General features: G+C 36.3%; 1 protein-coding gene across 1 annotated transcript; it reads left to right on the forward strand.

Annotated features, from left to right (window-relative positions):
• Positions 1–63: 63 nt before the first annotated feature.
• Positions 64–11,635, forward strand: LOC140164969 (glycogenin-1-like). The gene is made up of 6 exons (XM_072188377.1): positions 64–159; positions 2,359–2,533; positions 3,835–3,997; positions 5,505–5,631; positions 6,656–6,848; positions 11,347–11,635. Exons 1-6 carry the CDS (start codon positions 155–157, stop codon positions 11,533–11,535), a joined length of 852 nt encoding a protein of 283 aa, XP_072044478.1. The 5' UTR covers positions 64–154; the 3' UTR covers positions 11,536–11,635.
• The last annotated feature ends 12,031 nt before the right edge of the window (positions 11,636–23,666 follow it).

Here is a 23,666-nt window from a genome sequence, read left to right on the forward strand (position 1 = left end):
TTTTTTTTTTTTTGCAATAGAGAATCAAGCTTTTGTGACCTTGGCAACCAACGACCAGTACTGTTATGGCGCCCTAGTGTTGGGTCAATCACTCCGAGACAATGGCACAACGAGGCAGCTGGCCATATTGGTCTCGCCACAAGTATCGCACCCTATGAGGTCAGTTGTTTTTTACCACAATACTTGAAAACATGCAAAGGGATCGAAGCATTTTCTTGCACATGCTTTTGATATTTTTCAACTCATCATTATTGTTGCTATTTGTAATTCTCTACAAAAGTGTATGTACTGAATGTTGTGGCAAATGTGTGTGCATACAATGTACTTAATTTGCAGACACTCCAATCTTAGCAACCGGTTGATAGTAACAACATTGCGTAAGCATGATTGGTTCATATTTCTTCAGCCATGCGTAGTTTAAATTACAACATCAGGGATGTATTTGAATAATCTGCAAGTCACAGTACAGTCACATCAGATGTGGAATGCTTGTGGACACACCATACTGCAGTTACTGTGCGTTTTCCTATACACAATACACAGTGCTCTCACCATTGACGCGTGACCTCTACAAATAGTGTATGTTAGAAGTATAGGCAATTGCCTAGTTAACGTCACTGCGTCTTCTGAAATTCTAGAAAATATAGTTTTGTAACATGTCCTAAATTTTTAGCTAATTTAGATGTTTGGAAATATTCGCACTTTGGTGTTATAGTGTACAACAATGGTGTATGTTATAGGTAATAGGACATTGCCTTGTTAACGTCACTGTGTGAAAAATAACCGGCCAATATTTAAAGTACTCTTCTGAAATTCTAGAAAATATAGTTTTGTAACATGTTCTAAATTTTTAGCTAATTTAGGTGTTTGGAAATATTCGCACTTTAGTTTTTTAGGAAGGATATGTAAACGACAGATAACACCAAAAATATGAAGCATTTATTTCCAAACCGTGTTACGGTCCACAGCCATTATGTTTCTCATTTTCAAGAATGCTGGTTAACAATATGCGCATATGAGAATATTGTCTCATTTCGTGAACAAAGGCTCACTCAGTATTGTTCCCTTCCGTTTGCGTTATAATCGTTCACCCAACTGAAACTATAATACCAGCTCATTGCTCATTGCACAGGTAAAACAGAAACATGTATAGTGTGGATTTAACCAGAGAAGATCTGATGTAACATAGTTGAGCTGTTTTCAATTAGTGTTATCTTGGTTTAATAGTTTTTAATGGGGTTTAAGTCCTGCAAAGGTCGTGGTGAATTCTACTGTAGACATGACTGCATCATGCTCTTTGTTTTCAAATTGTACATGTATTGTTCGGGAATTAGCATGTAATAAAATTGAAATTCCTTCAACATGTTATCCGCTCAGGGAGCTGTACTGAATATGCCATCTATAAAGTGGTGTATTCATGGTATTTATTTTGTAGAGAATTTGTGTTGAAAGCGTTGTGCACTTTAGTATATACCGGTACATCTTTTGTCAATTATAATTTCTGTGACTTGCAGATTATTCATATTGTTGCCATAAGGTACTGAAAATATTCTTTCCATCTAGCTCATTAAGTAGTGCATGAGCAAGTTCAAACTAGGGAAGTGACTCAAACAATCCACTTTAGAACCATTCATTCATATTCATGTAGAATGTGCGCAAGTTTTACTTGGAGCTTTTAATGTGAAATTAGAGCAGTCAATCACAGATAATGACATCACTGATGACTACATTGTACATGACCACAAGGTACTCATCAGTGACGTCATTCATTTGATTGATGCAAGAAATTAATAAGATGTACTATTTACTGCAGCTCGCAAATTTTTTAAGCCAGTGAATATATTTTGTATTAAATTTGTGTTGCCAGTAATAGGGATAACAGATTGAAAACATGTTTTATCCATTGTGGTGTGTTATATTTGTTGGCAGAAAAAAACATTTTACAGCTTTTTACCAAGTGAATCTGAAGCGAGATGTGCGACAGGATCTCAAAACACGGATTTGTGCTGTATTTAAATTATCCTAGGCACAGCTTAATTCAGTGATTTTGTAACTGTTCGCAAATGTTGTGATTTATCTTGTTGTTAAAAACAATTATCCAGACACTTACGCACCCAGCAAAAAGGATCGTTTATTATGATACTTGTAGAGAGTGGTCACTATCCCAACTGTAATCCTCACCTTAAACCTAACAAATAAATCCTTACCCTAATCCTAACCATATTCCTAACCCTTAATCCTAACCATATTCCTAACCTTAATCCTAGCCCTTAAACCTAATCCATTTTATCTTAGTGTGGCAGCAGTGATTCTAAAGTGTTACAAATTATTTCCTATGTTTGTTATGACTTTTTGCAGACAGCAACTGTCGCTGGTATACGATGACATTCGACAAGTTGATCTACTAGACAGTCACGATGAGGCTCACCTTGCCTTGTTAACCAGACCAGAATTAGGTATCACTTTCTCCAAACTTCACTGCTGGAGACTCACACAGTACACCAAGTGTGTTTTCTTAGATGCAGACACATTGGTAAGTGCATAGGACACTCATCTACAAAAGTATGAACAAATTTGTTAGTGAAAACATCAGTTGGGTAAAACAGGCATGGATGCGGTGGGGGGGCAAAAAGGAGAAGTGAAAGGGAAAAAGGATTAAAAGAGAAGAGAAAAGGGAGAAAAAGAGAAGAGAAAATTGTCAAATTAAGCAGGCCCATGCCTTAAAAACCACACAGTCGGGTGGATCGTAAGTAGGCCTATAATATACTAGGCCTGTGATTATGACTCTTATAAGACTCTAATATCAATCCATGCGTGCCTTAGTAACTGCGAGTCTCAATTCTTATAAAGTGTCAATTTTGTGTATGCATAAACAAGTGGTTGTTTTCGCGTGTTTTAGACACCCGTACACTTTATGTTTTAAGCAATGACTTGAAAATTAGGCCTAAAGTAATAATGAATAATGGTCTACGAATGGCTTTAATTGGGCCTTCATTTTCTAACTTCTAACTAAAATTTTACACAATAATAGTCTAAAAATTGTCCCCCAAATAGTTTCAATTGGGCCTTCATTTTACAAAATTTTCCAATTTCTGAACATCCCCCTCAGACACCCCCTGCGTATGTTTCCCTTTTCGCTTCTGCTTTGGACATCTAACACTTTATGTTTAAAGAAATAATTTATACGATATAAATACTGAAAACTTGTCCACGAATGGCTTCAATTGGGTCATCATTTCAAAAAAAATTGGCCTTTTAAAATTAAAATTTTACACATTAATCAGTTAATAGTGCCAAAATGGTCCACCAATGACTTAAATTAGGTTTTCATTTTGCAAATGTTTGCGGTGCCACATCCCAACCCCCTCGAGCACCCCTCAGGGTCGTGCAAGCGTGACATTTTCAACCTGAAATTGGGCCCCCTCTGACTTCTCTAGATCCGCTACTGGAGTAAAATGTTTGCAGATCTTACGTTTGTAGCTTGGAGATTTGTCTTTTGTATTCAAATTCATATATTTGTTTGTTTTATTTCTTCTTTAACCTGGGACACTCAATCAGTTGAAAACACAATTAATCATCTGTTCTTCCTTGAAGCCCAGGTATATATTTGGCCAAACTATTTGTGGGTGACAAAATATTCACATTTTCATATTGCTTATACTCCTGTGTAAAGTTATAAACAAAAATGACATTTTACAGATTTGTCTTTTAAATCATGATATTCATCTTTAGGTTTCTTTTTATTATTTTGCCCCTGGTGAGTTGTTAGAAATGGTCATTTGCAGTGAGTCTCATTTGTAAGAATTCACCTGATGTCTTTCTAATATTTTACAGGTGCTACATAATGTTGATGAGCTCTTTGACAGGGAAGAATTATCAGCAGCTCCTGATATAGGATGGCCAGACTGTTTTAACTCTGGTGTCTTCGTGTTCAAGCCTTCAGAGGATACCTATAATAGCTTGCTGCAATGTGCTGTCACTCGTGGCAGTTTTGATGGTAAAGAATCACAAACTCTGTATTCAAATAAAACTTTCCCCACTACATGAGCAAAAAAAAAAAATTCCCACCAACACTAAAAAAATTTGCCGCCTTGGGCGGTGAAAAAAACTCGCCGAAAAACATTTTCCACGACCCCAACTTCCTAACCCCCCCCCCCCTCCTTGAAGTCTAATGGTGCGTCCCTAAGGATAGAAGCGGCAGGGGTGTGGAGGAGAAGGAAAGAACCAGGATTGAAGGGAGGAAAATAACTATAGTATAATTGAATTGACTATCATGTAGCTATCAATATAATAGAATGAGGGAGAGAGAATAGGATGTGGCAATCATGGAGGGAGAACTAAATGCTGACTCTATACTTGTTGCTCAGCCTTTAGAGAAGTTCACATTTGTCAACTGTTCTCTCTAATCACTGATGTAGTCTATTTGGCTTCCTTGAGAGAGTGACGTTTACTTTGTCGCAGTTACATCGAGCATGTACAGAAGCACGGACACCATTGATCGAGTGTGTAAACAACCCAGTTTTTCGATTCAACGCAAGTGATTTAATCACAGACAAGAATATCTACAGACTATTCACCAACATGCAAAGTCCCTGTACTTTGAATGCTGTGAATTATCGCATATTCATGAGGGCTGATCGTTTGAACGTGCGTGTCTCAGCAATTCACGCACATACCGTTTGTGGCTATCATGGAGCGGTATTTATCGTTTATCAGCTCTGTGGTGCCTATTTTCATTTACGCCAAAGATGTCAAGCCGTGCATGTTGCTTCCCGGGGGGCACTTCAATATGAAATGGATATAGGTGTAGGGCTGCCACTTTCGCACTAACGGGCATTCGGTGAGAGCAAAATGTAAAAAATATGGGGTCATTGGGTGAGAGCATGATTTTTGGCATTCGGTGAGAGCAAAATGTAAAACATATGGGGTCATTGGGTGAGAACATGACTTTTTTTAATTGAAATTTTTGGGTGAGAGCCGAAACAGCGCAAAAAAAATCCAATTTCTAGTTCGAAATTCAAATTTCATTGTTTGTTTTCAAAATAAGTAACAAAATCAGTGATAAATGAAAGTTGCTGTTCAAATTGAACTTGTAAGGGTCTTTGAGTGACAATTCAAATGGAAAAATAGGGGGTTTTCGGGTGACAGAGCAGGTGTTCGTAAAAGACTATGGGGTCTTTGGGTGACAGCGATGCTGAAAAGGGGGTCTTAACAGCCCTACATACGCGTCACCTCCAAAGTTGGAGTGCCCCCCGGGTTGCTTCATGGAACTATTGGCCCTCATTAAAATATGATGATAGACTTTGCCTGTTGGTGAATGGTCTGTATATTTTCTCGTCTTTGGATTCAATCGAGGCCACTGAAGCATGCACTGACATCACTGTCTCGAGGAAGCCAAATGGACTATACCATAACTTTACTACATAAACCATTTTTTAATTTGTTATTGAAGTTACTCATAGATGACATGTTCTGATTCTATAGTCTATGCAATTTTATTGTAGGTGGTGACCAGGGCTTACTGAACACATTCTTTAGTGGTTGGGCTACACAGGACATCCGTAAACATCTCCCATTTATTTATAACATGACTGCTAATCTCAGCTACACCTATAAACCAGCTCTTCTGAGGTAAGGAAATAGATCTAAAATGTATGTTATTGTCGGCATGGGGTAGGTCAATAACACTTTGCAGTTATTCTGTGTCACTATCCATTTGAAGTCATGTGTGTATTAAAATATAGTATGAGCTTGTATTGATGGGAGCCATTGAATTTGTAACCAAGAAAAGCTCTTGAAATGTGCATGTATCTAACACTTATCTTCCATGTTAAATTTACTGTCACAAGTATGTTTTGTGCACTAACCCAGAATAAATAAAAGACTGAAGACAGCAGTTGTGGGTAGTGTGTGTGTATCACCGTGTTACAGCAGTTGTGGGTAGTGTGTGTGTATCTCCCTGTTATATAGCTGTGCCTCCAATAGTCAATAGAGATCCCGGCCCCCAACTCAACCCAAAATTGGCAACCATTATAGTTCCTAAATAGCGCGGAAAAGGGGTAATTTTGTTACTAGTAGCAGGGACCGCGAAATTGGCAATATGGGGTATTTAAGTTGGGACTGTCCGCAAATTTTGACCGTGAAATCAGCAAAATAGGGGGATATTTAATTTACACTGTTCGCAAAATTTGTATAATAGTGGTACTTTTATGTCTGTATTTAGTGTCATTAAAAAAGGAGTGTTTGAAATTCTAGTCATTGAAAAGGGGTGTTTAAAATTATAGTCATTGAAAACCACAAAAAAGGGGTTGTTTGTGGCCAAATTTTGTTCTCGATTTTGCATGAAAAAGGGAGTAAATTTGATGAAAAATCATTGCAAAGGGGGTCTTTGAAAGATTTGGTAAGTCTCATGATTGCCAACGTTTGTGTTGAGTTGGGAGGGGGGCGGGATAGAGATGGATCGAAAATGAGTAAACAATATTGATCAAGGTTATGTATAACAGCTACCCAATTTTGTATTGGCACAACTGTATTGCATTTACACTGAAACCTTTGCATCTAGGCACATAGAGTTGAGTTGCAACTTATCATATATTAAGAGACAACTATTTGAAATAACAGCAATTTCTGTTGCAATATTGATTTTTGTATCTAGATTTGGGGAGAGCATTAAGATAGTTCATTTCATTGGCACCGCCAAACCATGGCGGTATACATACAACACACTTACAGGCACAGTATCACCCCCAGCAGAAATTGGTCACGGCAATGGACATCAGTTATCCTATGTACAAGCATGGTGGAATGTCTTCATGTCGAGTATCAAGCCCAGAATGGAACAAGCACAGGTGAGGTGGTTACAGTATGAGAAATATAGGTGGAGTATAGCTAGACCCTCCCTCGGGTCCGTGGAGAACGACTGGTAATGTAGATTACATAGCATTAAAAATCAACCCAATACACGGACCCTCCCAGTCTGTAGGCAATTTGACTTCCAGCTCCCACAAACTGCTGGAAGTTCACTTTTACGGATTTGGAGTCACGCAATCTTTCTATATACCACGTCCATGTTTTCACTACATTAACGTTTGTGTAAGCGACTAAACAACGATATTGTATCCAACCAATCAACGCAGCTTGGCAGCGCGGGGATATTTGAAAAGGCTTCCCTAGCTAAATAATGTGCAAACATTTGCAAACCGCACGCGATAATGTACGCAATATGGACAATAGGCCTAAGTCCGAGTCGAGTGGTTGCCTTTTATTATTGCGCGTACCATGGGTCTATCAGACGCGTGCCACTTGAGCTCAATACCTCTCAGTTGTTGACAAGTGTCCCATCCGATCTTGCGTCACATCCCGCGGCATAGCTTTGTGCTACCATATTTGAATTGAAACTGGGGCGGGGCTTTCGTAATTGACATCGGAATCACCGTGCTTCGTTGAACGAATATTTGGAAGTGAGATCTCTAACAGATTGGACCAGTCTCGGAATCAGCGCTCATTGGACTTTCGCGTTCACTTATAATACGAGTATATTTCTATATTGCTGCATGGTTGACTGTGGTGGGTGTAATTAGTGGCGTCGATTTGTGGATGAAGAGGAATGGGTTTTGGCATTGAAGAAAATAAGGGGGGGGAGTTGGCATTTTTTTCATAGGGCATTACGTAATTATTTATTGTTACATTATCCAGAGATGGAACCGAACCGAGACTGGGGCCAGTCTAGAGTATAGCTGGCTCCGTTCCCTCTGACCGCGATGCCCCAATTGCGAGCGCGTAGCGCGAGGTTTAGGAGCGGTGGTTTAGGAGTGTGATTGTCATCATGGTACAGTACTTTGAGCACGTAACCAGTGCTAAGGTGGAGTACACATTTCAGGAATAATTTCATTTGTGTGCCCAAACACCTGCAAGTATGTGCGTGCATGATTCCATGAGACTTATAATGCATCATAAGTTGTTAGTAGTTAACCCTGCATAACTGTACCCTTCGGACACGAAGGAAGATGGCTCGATCAAAAAAATATTTTTTATGCTTATTATAACTATTTTGGATAGTAATTTGCGAAAAACTAAAAATAATTACCTCATCAATTATGCAAATTAGGGCATGTGTACAATTGTACACATTGTGACTAAGTGACGACGTTTCCAATGATTTTTTGGATACAATTATACACATTATGACTAACTAATGGCAGTTAAACTTGGTAACATGTGTGAAGCAACAAACTTCAACCCTTTGTTTCTTTTTTCTGTTGTCTTCATACGTCCGTATCTGTAGGCTCTTAACTGTCATTAATTTGGTATAAAATGCTAATAAACAGTTCTTGTCTTTGGAGAGACCGAGAAAGACATCACACTTAATAAACTTGATTTCTGAGACTAATTTTGTTACTCCGCCCTACACGATCCATTTTCGGGCACATCACCGACCAGTTACTTCTAACTACATCTGTAATAATAGGCCTACAGAGTGGTTTTGCCAAAAAATGTATTCAGAGCAAATTATAAATTGAATGGAAGTATTAACAAAAGAGTTAAAAAAATATTTATGATGATGTACAAAGTATACTAAATAACTCCTATATATTGATAAGATTAGTCACACTGTGTACAACTGAACACAATATATTTACAAGGTGAGACATACTGTTTACAATTGTACACACCATTTAAAAAAATTCTACACCACCTATGTTTGAAGCATTTGATCAAAAATAGTGTCCCAGTTTTCTACAGGTCTTACACTAACCCCCTGACTAGAATTTAGCTTGTCCACAATGATATTTCATATAAAATCAAAAGGGGAAAGTGCCTGTCTTCTGGCAACGTGCTGTAGTGGGTGATGCCCTCTTAGATTATGAAAAGTGACATTCAGTTAGGCGAGGGCGCTCTGAACTGGAGGATAGCATCAGGCGGTGATGGAAGCGATATCGCCGATTTTGAGGTCGCCATTGGATTAACACATAATCATGAAATCTTCACAAACAATTCTAAATTTGTTATGTGGTGTCAAAGCAAAATTATTTTCCCATTGTAATTGCTAACCGTGTATTTTGAATGGGGCTGTCAGCCCTGTATCTTCGCCAGCCTCGTACGTCACGTGTTGCGCTTCCTATGCCGCCTGGATAGCATATGAATACACAATAATTGTGCACATGGTGTTTGATTGCAGTAATAGGCTTCCACTGGTATACAGGGAGCAATAGAAGTCCATGTGTACAATTGAATATATGAATACAAAAGCCACCTAAGTCCATACTTTGGCCAAATTGAGTTAAGCATGGGAAATTGTTGCTATACATAGGCCTGTCATATGCATGAAAGAACAACTCAAATTCATTCTCTGTGTCTATTGGGCATGTGAAAAATAGCATGTATGAAAGAATCACCCAATTCCATGATTTGAGTCTTGTAACACATTGATTGAAATCCAGTATGTATAAAAGTCCACTTGTAACACATTCATTGCTAGAGAATGACTTTTGAACAAAAATGGGTTTAATAAAGGAAAGTGTGTGGTTTATATTACATGGCAGAATGCTTATCAACATTATACATACCTGTGTGCTTTATTTTGTATTATCTTACTAGTGGTAATCTCATTCTAACATTGTTGTCTTTGTATATGATTCAAAAAACCACCTAAGTCCAAAATTTAAAATGAACCCCACGAAGTCCCTGAAATGCTAATCGTCATACCTAATACAGGTTAATCCACTCATTTGCACGTAAAACTTACCATACCCAGCAAACACAAAAACGTTTTAAAAACGTTTTTAATAAGTTATATTTTGGCTATTGGTTTACATAAATACGTTTTAATAACATTAAAATGTCGGGTTATATAAAGGTCATGAAAACGTTTTAAAACGTTTTGTATGAAAACACACTGCAACAATATTTTTAAAATGTTTTCAAAAATGTTATTGGAAACTATTTTGGCAAACATTTTTTGCCAAATATTTTGTCAACACTTAAATAACATTATGTTAGAATATTTGCACCCAGCAAACACAGAAATGTTCTTAAAATGTTTTTTTCAAAACGTTTTTATAACATTTAAATGTCGGGTTATATAAAGGTCATGAAAACGTTTTTAAAATGTTATTGCAAATATTTTGGGCAAACATTTTTCGCAAAATATATTTTCAACCCCAAAATAACATTCTGTTTAGAATGTTTTGTATCAAGTTTTCAAAAATGTTTTTGGAATGTTATTAAAACGTTTTATACCCTTTATATAACCCGACATTTAAACGTTTTCTGTAAAACATTTTTGTTTGCTGAGCAGTAGATTATCAAAAAATGATTTTTAATGTTATGAAAACGTTTTATACCCTTAATATACCCTTTATATAACCCGACATTTAAACGTTTTCTGACAACCTTTTATAACCTTTTGCGAATGATGTCGAAAACGTTTTGTGTTTGCTGGGTATTGACCAGGTAAATCTAACTGAAGGAATTAAAATGATACACGGGTTTTTCTCTCAAAATAACTTCGCATGGACTTAGGTGGCTTTTGTATTCATGTATTCAATTGTACACAGTATGTACGAAGGGGATAAGCACTTATAAATATTGCAAGTGAAATCAGGATCTTGGATTGTGGTCATTGCAATCAGCAGCTATGTAAAATGTCTGTTTCATTTGGTGGACTGGAATGCAAATGGTCTCTGTGTAAAGGCTTGATATGAGAATGTTTTACTCGTTTGACACAATCTTGGGTTGCAATACTCTTAATAGGGCCACCTGATGTAAATAATATCAAGATCAATGAAAAGATTCAGATTCTCTTGCATCAAGATGGGGCACTCGGAATTTCTTTACAAAATATCTGACACAATCAAGGGAAATGAGTCTAATGTCGAAAATATTACATTTCGAGGTTGCTGGGTTTTTTTCGAGGTATAGTTTAACAACCGGATGATCTACAGTGTAATAGCTACGAGATTAGGTAATGTTTTTGGCGACGAAACCTCACTCCTTTAAAGACATACCTACCAAATTTTTAACCCGAATGACGAGATCGCCGCGATATTAAAAGCCAAAAGATCTAGATCTATATCTGATGTCCAGGGCTGGGAACTTGGGCCGTGGAATACCTGGGGTTTCCATCGGTTTGTATCGAATATTTGCCCGGGTGGTCGGGGAGTGGCTCCAAATTTTGAACTGGTCAGGTGTTCACCCGGGACATGGAACTTTTAAGCCCAAAAAAATCGGGGTTGCATTTGATTAAAAAAATAATTATGTGCATTTCTACATGTAGGTCTCTAAGTACTTGGTAAATAGTAACCAGATTCTTCCATCTTGTATCTTATTCTTCTTTTTGATATACAGGGAGGAGAACTTGCAATACATTTTGGCAACTTGAACCTTGCCTGTGGGGTTTCAAACGTTGCAAGGGAACCAAGTTCACCACGTGATCGTCAACATGCATGGGAACAAGGAGGAGTAGACTACATGGGATCTGACAGTTTCGAGAAGATAAAGGAACATCTTATTTTCACTTCGGGAATAAGGTTTTGAGATCACGAGGAGCAATAGTTATCATAGATGTAAGAAACCAGATCATAAAGCTAATTATTGTAGAAGTAATTTTACAAGTAAAATTGAGGTTTTGGCCGTGTTCAGAGTGCCGAAAGATAAGGTTCACTTGATTTTTTTTTAAACTGTTGTTGTTGACCATAAAATTAGAAATTTACATAGAAAGGTTGCGCGTGATGTTGTTCATGAAAATGACTATATGCAATTGCAAAATGTTAGTGTTCCTAATATTTAATCCAAGGGAATAAGGTTTGGTCAAATTAATACACAAAGTTTGGTCGGTAAAATCGATGAGTTTTGACATATATGTGGTAATGTATTCGATATTATTTGTGTTAATGAAACTCTCTGTGACCAAAGTACAGGGGCGTAGCCCCCGGGGCCCATGGACAAGAAACAGTGCGGGGCCCTTTTAGCATTGCCGGATTTTCCATTGGGCCAGAGCCCCCCCAATTGCCCTGTGCATGTTCTTCTTAGCCCGACAACAGTCTGAGCATGTTTTGGATCAAAATATGGCAAAATTACACAATTTTGAGTGCTTCGCGCATATCATACTAGCTTCATTTGTGGCAAAAATGGTCTGAAATTAAAAAAATATTTCGCGTGCAAATGTCCTAGTAAGATCGGAACAAAATATGCTCTCCCTCTAATTTGCAATGCTTCTGCCACCACTGTCGATCTTATATAGTAGGCCCACAATTTGTATACCAAGCTTGGCCTCTTGAATGCACACACACACCTTCCTCACGGTGTGTTTGGGGCCTTCAAATTTTGGCATGGCCCGGGTAAATTCGGCCCTGCTTTTTAGCAACTCCTTAATCATCGCTTATTTCATTTTCTCTTATGCTGGGGCCCCTGAACCCTCGGGGCCCATGGACTTCGTCCACCCTGTCCCCCCGCTTGCTACGCGCCTGCCAAAGTATTGTTGACAGTGAGTTACATCTACCTGATTTTAAGATCTTAAAAAAGGACAGAAAAAGAAATGGTGGTGGCGTCGCACTGTATATTAGAAATCTGTTTATGTTCAAGATAAACCCGTACTTGATTTAAAATCTATATATTTCAAGTGAATTTATTTGTAGAGAAATTGACACCATGAGTGAGAAAAAGGCCACTGGTCTAGATGACATAGGTAATACAATTTTAAAGTTGGCCAAACCTGCTATTTTGAGCAGCCTTGTGTATATTATGAATTTGTCTTTGAGAACAGGTGTGTTTCCCGATTTATGGATAGAAGCCAAAGAGGTTCCTCATCACAAAGGTGGTGATATGTCCATTAACAACTTCAGGCCAATTCGAATCCTTCCTGTTATGACTAAAATCATTGAAAAGGTTGTTAATAAACATTTGTATGGTTATTTAAGTGAATACAAGCTGATTTTAGGCGTTTTCATTCTACTGAAACATGTTTCTTAAATATGGTCAATGATGGGACTAGTAGTATAAATTCTGGTAAAATGACATATTGTTCAGTAAACTTAAAAATGTGGGTGCTTCTGCCACTGCACATGAGTGGTTCAGTTCATATATATCGTGCCGCGCCCAGAGAGAGTGTTTTAAAGATACTATGTCAAACGCTCTGTTTCAACGGGTGTTCCACGGGGCAGTAAACTAGGTCCATTGTTTTTCCTTACATTTATCAATAGTGCGAACAATGTAATTTTCCATGGTCACATCTCTATGTATGCTGACGACACAACACTCTCCGTCAGAGGGAAGACCCTCAAGATATTTCTTCTAAATTGCCTTCTGATCTTGATTCAATAATGAATTGGTTGAATGTTAATAAATTGTTTTTGAACACTGACAAGACAAATGTTATGTTGATTGGAACTGCGAGTAAGTTAAGGATGTTAATGAGAAAGATTTGTCTGTATTTGTTAATGGTAAACAGATTGAGAGAATAAGAAAGGCAAAATGCCTAGGTGTTATTGATGATCAGTTAAAATGGCACGACCAAGTTGATAGTATTATTCTGTAAGTTTTTCTGTATGATTGGGCTATTGAGACGCCTGAAACCTTTCCTTGAAATTGATACATTAAATGTTATTTTCAAATCGTTTGTTAAGCCTATTTTTGACTATAGCAATATTTCATGCTATGGTCGTTTTAAAGATGACAGTTGATGTTCTTCAAAAACGTTGTGCAAGAGTGATTTTGAGCGTGAACATTAACTTAACTTCATCCGATTTGATGTTTAGAGTTCTTGGTTGAGAACATAACGAGTGATACACACTCGTTATGATTATTTTAAAGCATTAATGGTTTATAAATCTCTTAATGGCCATTATCTTGCAAACATGTTTATAGCTATGTATGTACAACTCATAATTTTAACACAAGACAGGCAACTGCTGGTTGGCTTTGCCGCCTTCAATTAATGGCCATGGCATGGAATGTTTTAAATTAGCGTTCAGTTATAATAGTGGTGTGAAATTATGGAACAATATTGACATTGATATTAGAAACTCAATAAATATGCAAAACTTTAAACGGTATTACAAAAATGTAGGGGAAACTGGGGTAATTGTGGGACCCTTTTCCATTTTTACCATGTAATTCTTTAAGAATGAACTGGAGAAGTAAAATTTCTGCATGAGTGAATAGAGGCAATGGGTACATATGATATGTGATAAATATAATTATATAAAAATAAAATATATTACAATTTGCATAAACATAATAATTAACATAATGTTAATTAGTTTTAGGGGTCACAATTACCCCCAAGCATTGGGGTAATTGTGGTCCCTGAACAAAATAAAGAATTTAAAGAGTATTGTAAATCCAGTTCTTCCTGATAACTATTAATAACATGTTTTATAGTCATTGCAACAATTCTAGGCCACTTGAACTGGTTTATTTTCCAGAAAAAGGCATTTTAAGGGAATGAGTATGAACGTTTGGACAGTATTTATTATGGAATATTAGAGCACATCAGACATGAATTGCATTCTGAATACGAAGAATGTCATTCTGATATCAAATAATTTTGATTTTTTGAAATTCGCAATGTAATACAAATTTTATGGCAAATCATTAAAAATTGATATTTTTGATATTTAACAGTACTCGAAGTAAACTTTATAAAGCTCATTCCAGATCCCTTAAGGCATTTTGTAAAATACTTGTTATTATGCTAATTTTTGCATGCCAAAATTGCGGCCGATCTGACTGTTCATTACACTTCCTTGTTTTGACTTGAAAGCATACTAAATATGTCTTTTTTGTTACAATAATGACCCCAAATGGCTAATTTGATTAAAATTATAACATATGAATTACCAAAATAGCTTTTTAGGGGGGTCAGATGCAAGTAATTTGCATAAGACATGAACAGGGGCCACTTTTACCCCAAGCCGGGTATTTTATAATATGCAAATTTAGGTCATTAAACAATTTTTGTATAAAATTGTTATATGAATTGGAACTGTGATGACTTCCTTTCATGTCAAGCACATACGTCGTACAAAATAGTCAGTGATACAACCAATAAGTACCACCCCTATGAATAAAAAGTGGACTTGCCACTTTTTTAAAGCCATTTGCGATGTCGCTCCACTAATTAGACCCCCCTATGCTACTGACTGTGTTTTATATGATATTTTTATGAATCAATGTTCATTTAATAATGGCATATAAGTTTTAATAATTATTGCAAATTGTATAAATGTATGTTCTTAAGATTTATATTCTACTGGGTAATGAAAAATGTGTTGTGTTTTAGATCATATTTGCATGAATGAATGTTCATTTAATAATGGGTATGAGTTGTAAATTGTATATTATATTCTTTGTAATGTTCTATAATATTTTGTATGTATTTTGCAGGGCCACGTGTTAAACCAGCTTCGGCTGAATCGGGGTACCCTGGGTAAAACACTAACTAACTAACTAACTAACTAACTAACTAACTAACTAACTAACTAACTAACTAACTAACTAACTAACTAACTAACTAACTAACTAACTAAATAAATAAATAAATAAATAAATAAATAAATAAATAAATAGTTTTGACCATTCACCGAGTAAAGGGCAGTTTGTTTTTGTTTTATATACCTTATACGTAGATTTTTTTGACCAAATATTTACACAACGAACCACTATTTTCGAAAATGTCACACATGAGCCACGTCTGAGTTGGCGTGTCTATGGCGCGTGTCATCTCTGCGTACAGCAAGACAGATTGTTGCCATAACAGCGGGAAATAGTACTACCTTTTCCCGCTGCCATGGAAACAACCTTTCAACTCAAAATAATTGATTATTTCATGCCACGTGACGCAGTTTTAACCAATCAAAAAACAAGGATCTATGTATATGGTATTAATAGTGAATATATATAACTTTACATCTTGATTTCAGGTAAGTTTAAACTTTACATCTTATTTTTAGTCATAAGAAACCCATTAATGATAAGAAACACAAATGTTTAGTAGTTAGAGTTCAAAGATCAAGATACTTGAATTTACTCATTCTTTTCGTAAATGAGCAATAAGGCGACAAAAACGCTCTGCTCTACGTGCGGGCGGACCTTTCAAATAGGGTCGGTTGGTATCGGGAGTTTGTTGTTATTGTTGTTGTTTTGTTTTGTTTTTGTCCAGCGTCTGGAAAATTACCCTAATGTTCCACCGAAATTGATCAATTATGGCCCCAAAACGGCTGATTTTACATTATTTTAGCAAATAAAAAAATTAAGAAATTAAATTTAAAAAATGATTAAGAATACTTAAATACATGTTTGGATTTAGCATCACTATGATTAATTCATGTCAATTTCATATTCAAGTTTATTGTTTTAATAAATTCAGAAATTCAATTGTATGTTATTTATCATATTCTAAATATGTGTTTTGATATTATGTGTTTTGAATAATTAGGACTTATACTTTATATTTAAATACGTCATATTTAATGATATCATTTTGAATTAATTATACCTAATTTAGTTTCATGACCATTTTGATCAATCGTCTTCAAATAAGCATTTGAACTTACTTGTTAACAGAACTGGGATACAATCTCTAGTGTTTGATCGAGTGTATTTTGGGGCCTACTTTTGAGGTCCCCATGCGCCACACAGAGTAGGGGTCCCCGGCAGACATCCATATCTGCATTAGATTATACCATGAATGAATACTCCTGTGTTCATTTTGAGGGGGTCAACCGTAAAACAAATCTAGTTACATTTATAATATATAGTACTTTACCAATCTTCGTCGGAAGTGTGAAGCATGATAGGAATGAATGCAGATGACTAGTGTTATGAAATTATAATATACTAGTCTTTGTGTTTTTCATTGCCTTACTATGACCTTATCATCACACTTGTACACATCCTATTCCACATGATTTCATAACATTAGTCATCTACATTAATTCCTGTAAATCTAGGTTCCCAAAATCATGTATAAGAGGGGTGCCAATATTTGTTGGAATGTCATAGGGGAACAAAGGTTTTTGTTAATCCAAACACACAGTGACAAAAAGACCTCAAAATGTTTGGTGTTTGGGGGGATATATATATATCTTCAATACGGAAGGTCAAAGGTTACATATGATGGATGGCTTTTCATCCCAGCTACATACACTTTTAGTGCATATTAATAGATGTATACAATTTAATTTGAGGACTGTTAAATGTCAAAGATGTAAAATTTTAATAATTTGCCATAATATTTGTATTATATCACGAATTTCAACAAAATTATTTGATACCAGAAGGACATTCCTGATATTCAAAATGCAATTTTGTGTGTCTGATGTGCTTTCAGTTCCCACAAAAGTAATACTGCTATCCGAGACCTTCACAGCGTTTTTAATCAGATTGTTATCTGTGTGGGGCCTAACCACTCTCATATAGAATATTTAGGACAGCCACTCCAAACTATATGAGAACCAGCTAGCAAGAGAGTTTATGGCCTACATAAAAAAGTTTAGGGCTGCATATTTTAAGGTTCTATGCTTTGAGGGTTGTTAACACCAATGTAATGAACCTGCATCAATATATGTGATGCGATTAAGCAAAATCAGTCGGAACTCGGAAATATTTATTTTGAGATATAGCCAAACAAAGGGAATATTTCCTTTTGTTTCTTCTTGTTTTGGAAAATCTTTAATTGCTCATATCTTTGGAACTAGTTGTTCAATTTCAATGGGGCTTTGTGCAAAATCCAGCTTTGTAAATGCTTTTTACTATCCTATAAGAAATTGAAAATTTAATATTTCCGGGTTCCGATTTTGCTTGATCGCATCACATATGGTGATGTGACCCCAAAATGACCTTGACATATTTTGTTTTGCTTTGAGAGTGGTTCACACCAATTTTTATGAACCTGCAACAAGGCTATGGTGATTTGACCCTGGATGACCCCAAAGTGAACTAGATAATTTTTGTCTCTTTGAAGGTTGTTCCCACCAATAAGTCTGCATATTATTGGGGTTCTGTGCTATATGTATCCTTGCACACAAAACTGGTGGGGGTCCGGGTTGTCGAATATTGTTTGAGTGCGTGGTTGGGTCTAAAAAGAAAACTTACCCAGAATTTAAACCATGTTTGACGAAAGAGACTCCAGTTTATACCAATTTTCAGGAATTTCCTGTTGAAAATTAAGGTAAAACGCCATATAGAGCGCCATTGGTGTTGTAGTAATTTTTGTCGTTGTTGTTGTGTGGTTGGGTCTCAGAAAGAAACTTACCCAGAATTTAAACCATGTTTGACGAAAGAGATTCCAGACTATACCAATTTTCAGGAATTTCCTGTTAAAAATTAAGGTAAAACGCCATATAGAGCGCCATGTATATTAGTGTTGTAATAATTTTTGTTGATGCTGTTTAATAACAGCTGTCTTTATTCAAAATGTATATATCCTTGCACCGAAAGCTGGTGAGTGCCCGGGTTGTCGAATATTGTTTGAGTGGGCATGTGCGGTTGGGTCTCAGAAGAAAACTTACCCAGAATTTAAACCATGTTTGACGAAAGAGACTCCAGTTTATACCAATTTTCAGGAATTTCCTGTTGAAAATTAAGGTAAAACGCATATATAGAGCGCCATATATATTAGTGTTGTAGTAATGTTTGTCGTTGTTGTTGTGTGTTTGGGTCTCAGAAGGAAACTTACCCAGAATTTAAACCATGCTTGACGAAAGAGGCTCCAGTTTATACCAATTTTCAGGAATTTCCTGGTAAATTTAAGGTAAAATTAAGGTAAAACGCCATATAGAGCGCCATATATGTATATATTAGTGTTGTAGTAATTTTTGTCGTTGTTATAACAGCTGTCTTCATTCAAAGTATATTAATACATAGTACTACCACTTTCAGGAATTTCCTGTTGAAAATTAAGGTAAAACGCCATATAGAGCGCCATATATATTAGTGTTGTAGTAATGTTTGTCGTTGTTGTTGTGTGTTTGGGTCTCAGAAGGAAACTTACCCAGAATTTAAACCATGTTTGACGAAAGAGGCTCCAGTTTATACCAATTTTCAGGAATTTCCTGGTAAATTTAAGGTAAAATTAAGGTAAAACGCCACATAGAGCGCCATATATGTATATATTAGTGTTGTAGTAATTTTTGTCGTTGTTATAATAGCTGTCTTTATTCAAAGTATATTAATACACAGTACTGCCACTTATTCAGGAACCATAATGTACATTTGACTTATTAGTATTAATGACATAAGCATTATAAGAGAATTATAAGAGTATTGAAAACAAGCAAGTGAGTTTACTGTGAATAAAATACACAGGGATCATATTTTTATCATAGCAGTAACATTTGCCAGCATTGCCAATTTTTATTAATTGTATTACGCTATGGAATGGAGTATTAAAGACAGCAAATTCGCTATCGCTCGTCCGTGTGTTATCATAGGCCTATCCACATTCTGAATTGTATTTGTAGTCACTATTAAACAGGAATATATGTAATAAAGTTGGTGTCATTGTGTGACGTTTTTGTTAAAGTTTGTTCAACAGAAAAATTATATCGGATTATGTTTTACGTTTGATGTTATAATCGTTTTGTTAATTGGTTTTAATGTTTTACGATCCTATTGTCTATCAGCATGGAAGAAATTACATGCTTTCAGCTCAGCCCAGACTTTGTGTCTGCAAAATACTAACACCCACTTAGGCCATTGTTAAGTTGTTGGCTATTAGTTATAAACTTCTGAGTAGTAAATTGAGTCGGAGTAAACACAGATAATTGAACTCTCTGTGGGGCAAATACCCTTAATTGGAAACAATTGATGAACATACAAGCTGATTCAAAAAGATTTAAACTCTAGTTTGAGGGGCTGTAACTACATATCTATAATACGCTGTAAATGAATATATCATTGGAAAGAGCAAATTCTAAACGTTTAAATAAAAAAAAATGTTGTAACTGCTCACAGCAAACACAAGTTACGCGTTTGGCTACGCGTACCCGCTCCACTTTGAGGTAAACATTCAAATATTTTGGCAAAAAAGCGATATTTTTTCTTTAAATCGCACTTGGTGGTAATATATAGAATAGAAATAAAGGGTGCAGCATTATCATTCACACCCAATTAATGTGTCCTCGGCAGGAAAATTTAAATAATTATTTCCGTTTTTACTGCCTTGGACACATAATTTGGGTCTAAAGGATAACTTGCATTACCCTTTATTTCCGTCGCATTTATACTAATCACGGCGACCGCGACTGCAGACGACAGTTAAAATATTAATAAAGCCAAAAAATGCATTTTTATAAGATCCATTACTGTCAATAAGTATTAATAAATTCATTTCAAAGATAATGATCGAGAAAGGTACATTATTTAACAAAATAAAAGATACAGGATTAGTTGATATTGATGCATTCGCGTGTCAAGCGACATCGTTTGAGAGTTGAGATTTCTTCACCTCACAAAAGCGACGTCGTTTTTGCCTCAGCAATTTATATCGATTGATCGGCTTGACGCTCTGAAAACGGAAGTGAACACTGAGCATGCGTGAGATTCACTTTTCCGAAAGCGGTTCGAGTATAAATTCAGCTTAAGGGATGTGTAATGGGCAGGGATCTGGTTTAGATTCCAGAGGGAGACACAGCCATTAGAAAAGGAATAGCTCAGATCGCGCGAAATAAGTTAGCAGTTCAGAAATTGATATTTTCCCCAGCCTTGATAATAAGTAGGCAGAACTGGGAATCGAACCCGGGACCTCGCGGTTCTGAAACTCAATGCATTACCATTAAGCTAACTACCTATTTGCTGTGAGAAGTTTGATAGTAGTCCTTGATATTGCTGAATAGAATAAATATATACTAATATTTATCTAATGTACGATGTTATTCAAATCTGGACGTTCCACATACACTTGGAATATGTGAAATGGCTATCAATCGATAAACAATCAAGTTTTCAGTTTTCAAGTTTTCAGTTTTCAAGTTATCAACAATCAATAATAAACCGATGAATCATGGAATATTACTAATTACTTACTAATCTGCCAAATAAATAAATAAGTCAGTAAATAAACAAATAAATAAATAAATAAATAAATAATGCAGAATGCAGTTAGTATTTAATTTACCAAATTCCAAACATTCTATTATTTATAATTTTCTGCTATACACGCAAAGGAGCTGTGCTTATAATATCCGCGCCTAATCAATAATGGGTATTTCACTACATAGTCAAACTGCTGTGTGCCCTGACGGATTATATACTGACCAGCTGCTAAACCAATCGGTCTTTTATCTGTATGCTTTATAACCATGATAACAGATTAAGAGTTTGTAACCAGGTCGGTCATTGGCGGCTTGCTGATAGGTTCTGGAATTATACAATAAGAAATCTCAAGCAGCGCCAATCACAGCTCATGTTTGATAATGGGCAACCAACGTATCCATATTAGTATAGTATAGGCGCTGATGCAAGCTTTCATGCCGGAAATATGAAGACACTCTCGCCAGTTGTGCCCTTTTTTGAGATATTGATACGGCGCTAAAGGCTACAGCTTTTCCAGACACAGCGACGAACCCTGTATACAGAGGTAAGTTATCATCTTGTTTCAAGGAATTCAAAGTAATTTTGTTATCAATAGGCCCACATAGAGGAATACGACATCTATCGTGAGCCAATCTGCATTCTGTTGCCTGCAAAAGCCGACGATCAGGTAAAAATTCTAAAAGCAGCGTGACTAGATATTTGCGTTAATTTCATGATACGTTTAAACGCATTGAAAACGCCAAATTGCAGTCACAAAATATATAATATTACTAAATCACCAAAGCGAATGATAACGTAGGTATGTGGAAAAGAACTGCAATAAGAATAACAAACTATGTGCCCAAGGAGTTGTCTTTGGCATGTTGCTTTTTTGAAATATCACCAAAAATATCAAATTTTGGAAAAACGCCCCAAAATTTAACACAAACACGAGCCTTCCAAAATAAATATATATTGGCACTTGGCGGCCCAGTCACTACCTGCCGCTGTGATTTGGGGTAACTCGTTGCTTCCCCTCTCCAGATACCTGTACTTCAAGTTCGCCCATATCCCACGCCTTAAATCGCTAGACATTAATTTCTTCCTGATCATGCTCAGAGCAGAGAATATAGATATAATTGCTCTTTTGAATTGGCCCCACGTCACACTATTTGTTGGTATGATCACGTGGTCCGTGATTCGGTACTACTCTTCTAGTTAGTTTGTATCCATGTGTGGTACGGTAACTGGACGAAGCCGCTATCAATCAACAAACCTTTCACTCACATTTGCTTTTTAACTGTTTGGACTGAACAATGGTAGAGAGTCTGTGAAATGACCACTTGCAATATGTTAAAATACTAATAATGCAAATCTAGCTTTAAATTGTGCAAAAACACACTATTTTTGTTCATCATGGATGCCATTCAATACACCAACACTTGTTTTGGGGCAGACGATATCATCATTGTAACTGATCTAGCTTTAGCCATGGAAAGGATTTTTTCCTCTGACGATGCAGCTACATACATGTTTGTAGGGCCTATTGTTTGTGCTTTTGGCATATTAGGAAACGTTACCTTCTTAATATCAGTCTTGATAAATCCAGGAATGAAGAGTAGCTTGACTGCTTTTATGAGCAACTTGGCCATCGCAGATATCTTCTTTCTGTTAAATGTATGGGTGTGGGCAAGTTTGGATTATTGGACCATGGATGTTCGCGATGATCAGCTCTTTAGTTCAATTATAGGTTGTTATTGTCAAATCATAATTGTGGATGGCTCCCACTTTTTATCATTGGGTTTTGTCACACTGATTGCTGCAGAAAGATACCTGGCAATTTGCTCACCAATTAGGCATCGTCTGATGAAGGGTGGAAAGCGTACATTTAAGATGATAATTGCAGTATGGTTGATCGGTTTAGTACTTAGTGCAGTATATGCATATGGATATGAACTTCGTTCCATATGTTTCATTTGGCCTTCAGAAGAAGCATTCTCCCATCTACCTGTTAATGCTTCATTTTGGTCGGCATATATTGCATTTCCACAAGTAATTCCAGTTTGTTGTTTGCTGATCAACTTCATTATTTCAGTTGAAATCATATCGGTTTTGATGAGCCGTGAACTTAAAAATAATCGCGTGCAAATGCAATCAGCTCACAATCAAGTCACTCGTACATTGATTCTTTGTCAATTGCCGGTTCAAATTAAAAATCTTCTTAACTTTCTTGACTTAATGGGTATTGACTTCTTGAATTTCAAGCAAAGAGGCACAATTTACATCATAGGGTATATTTGTCTGCAGCTGAACTCTTGTATCAACCTGATCCTGTACGTCTGTTGCTGTCAAAAATATCGCCATGCAATGCGTGATTCTCTGAAAAGACTTTGCTGTAATTTGTTGTGGCAGTAACCGTGGCATACAAACTGGCATTAGTAACATAAGTGGATCTTTGCAAGATCATAGAAATCCTGTTTGGTATGCATGATAGCTCATGATGAAATGAATTACAGCAACAGGTAAAAATGACTTAGCTTGCAATTCCCCTGGATACGGAATTTACTGCTAATTTGTCTCGTTGTAATCAGTATGAAACTCGGGGAGCTCATCCTGGTTGCGATGGTTTATTTGTGGAATGTATAGCGTGCGCG

This window comes from Amphiura filiformis, chromosome 11 (assembly GCF_039555335.1).
Source record: "Amphiura filiformis chromosome 11, Afil_fr2py, whole genome shotgun sequence".
NCBI classification, from domain to species: domain Eukaryota; kingdom Metazoa; phylum Echinodermata; class Ophiuroidea; order Amphilepidida; family Amphiuridae; genus Amphiura; species Amphiura filiformis.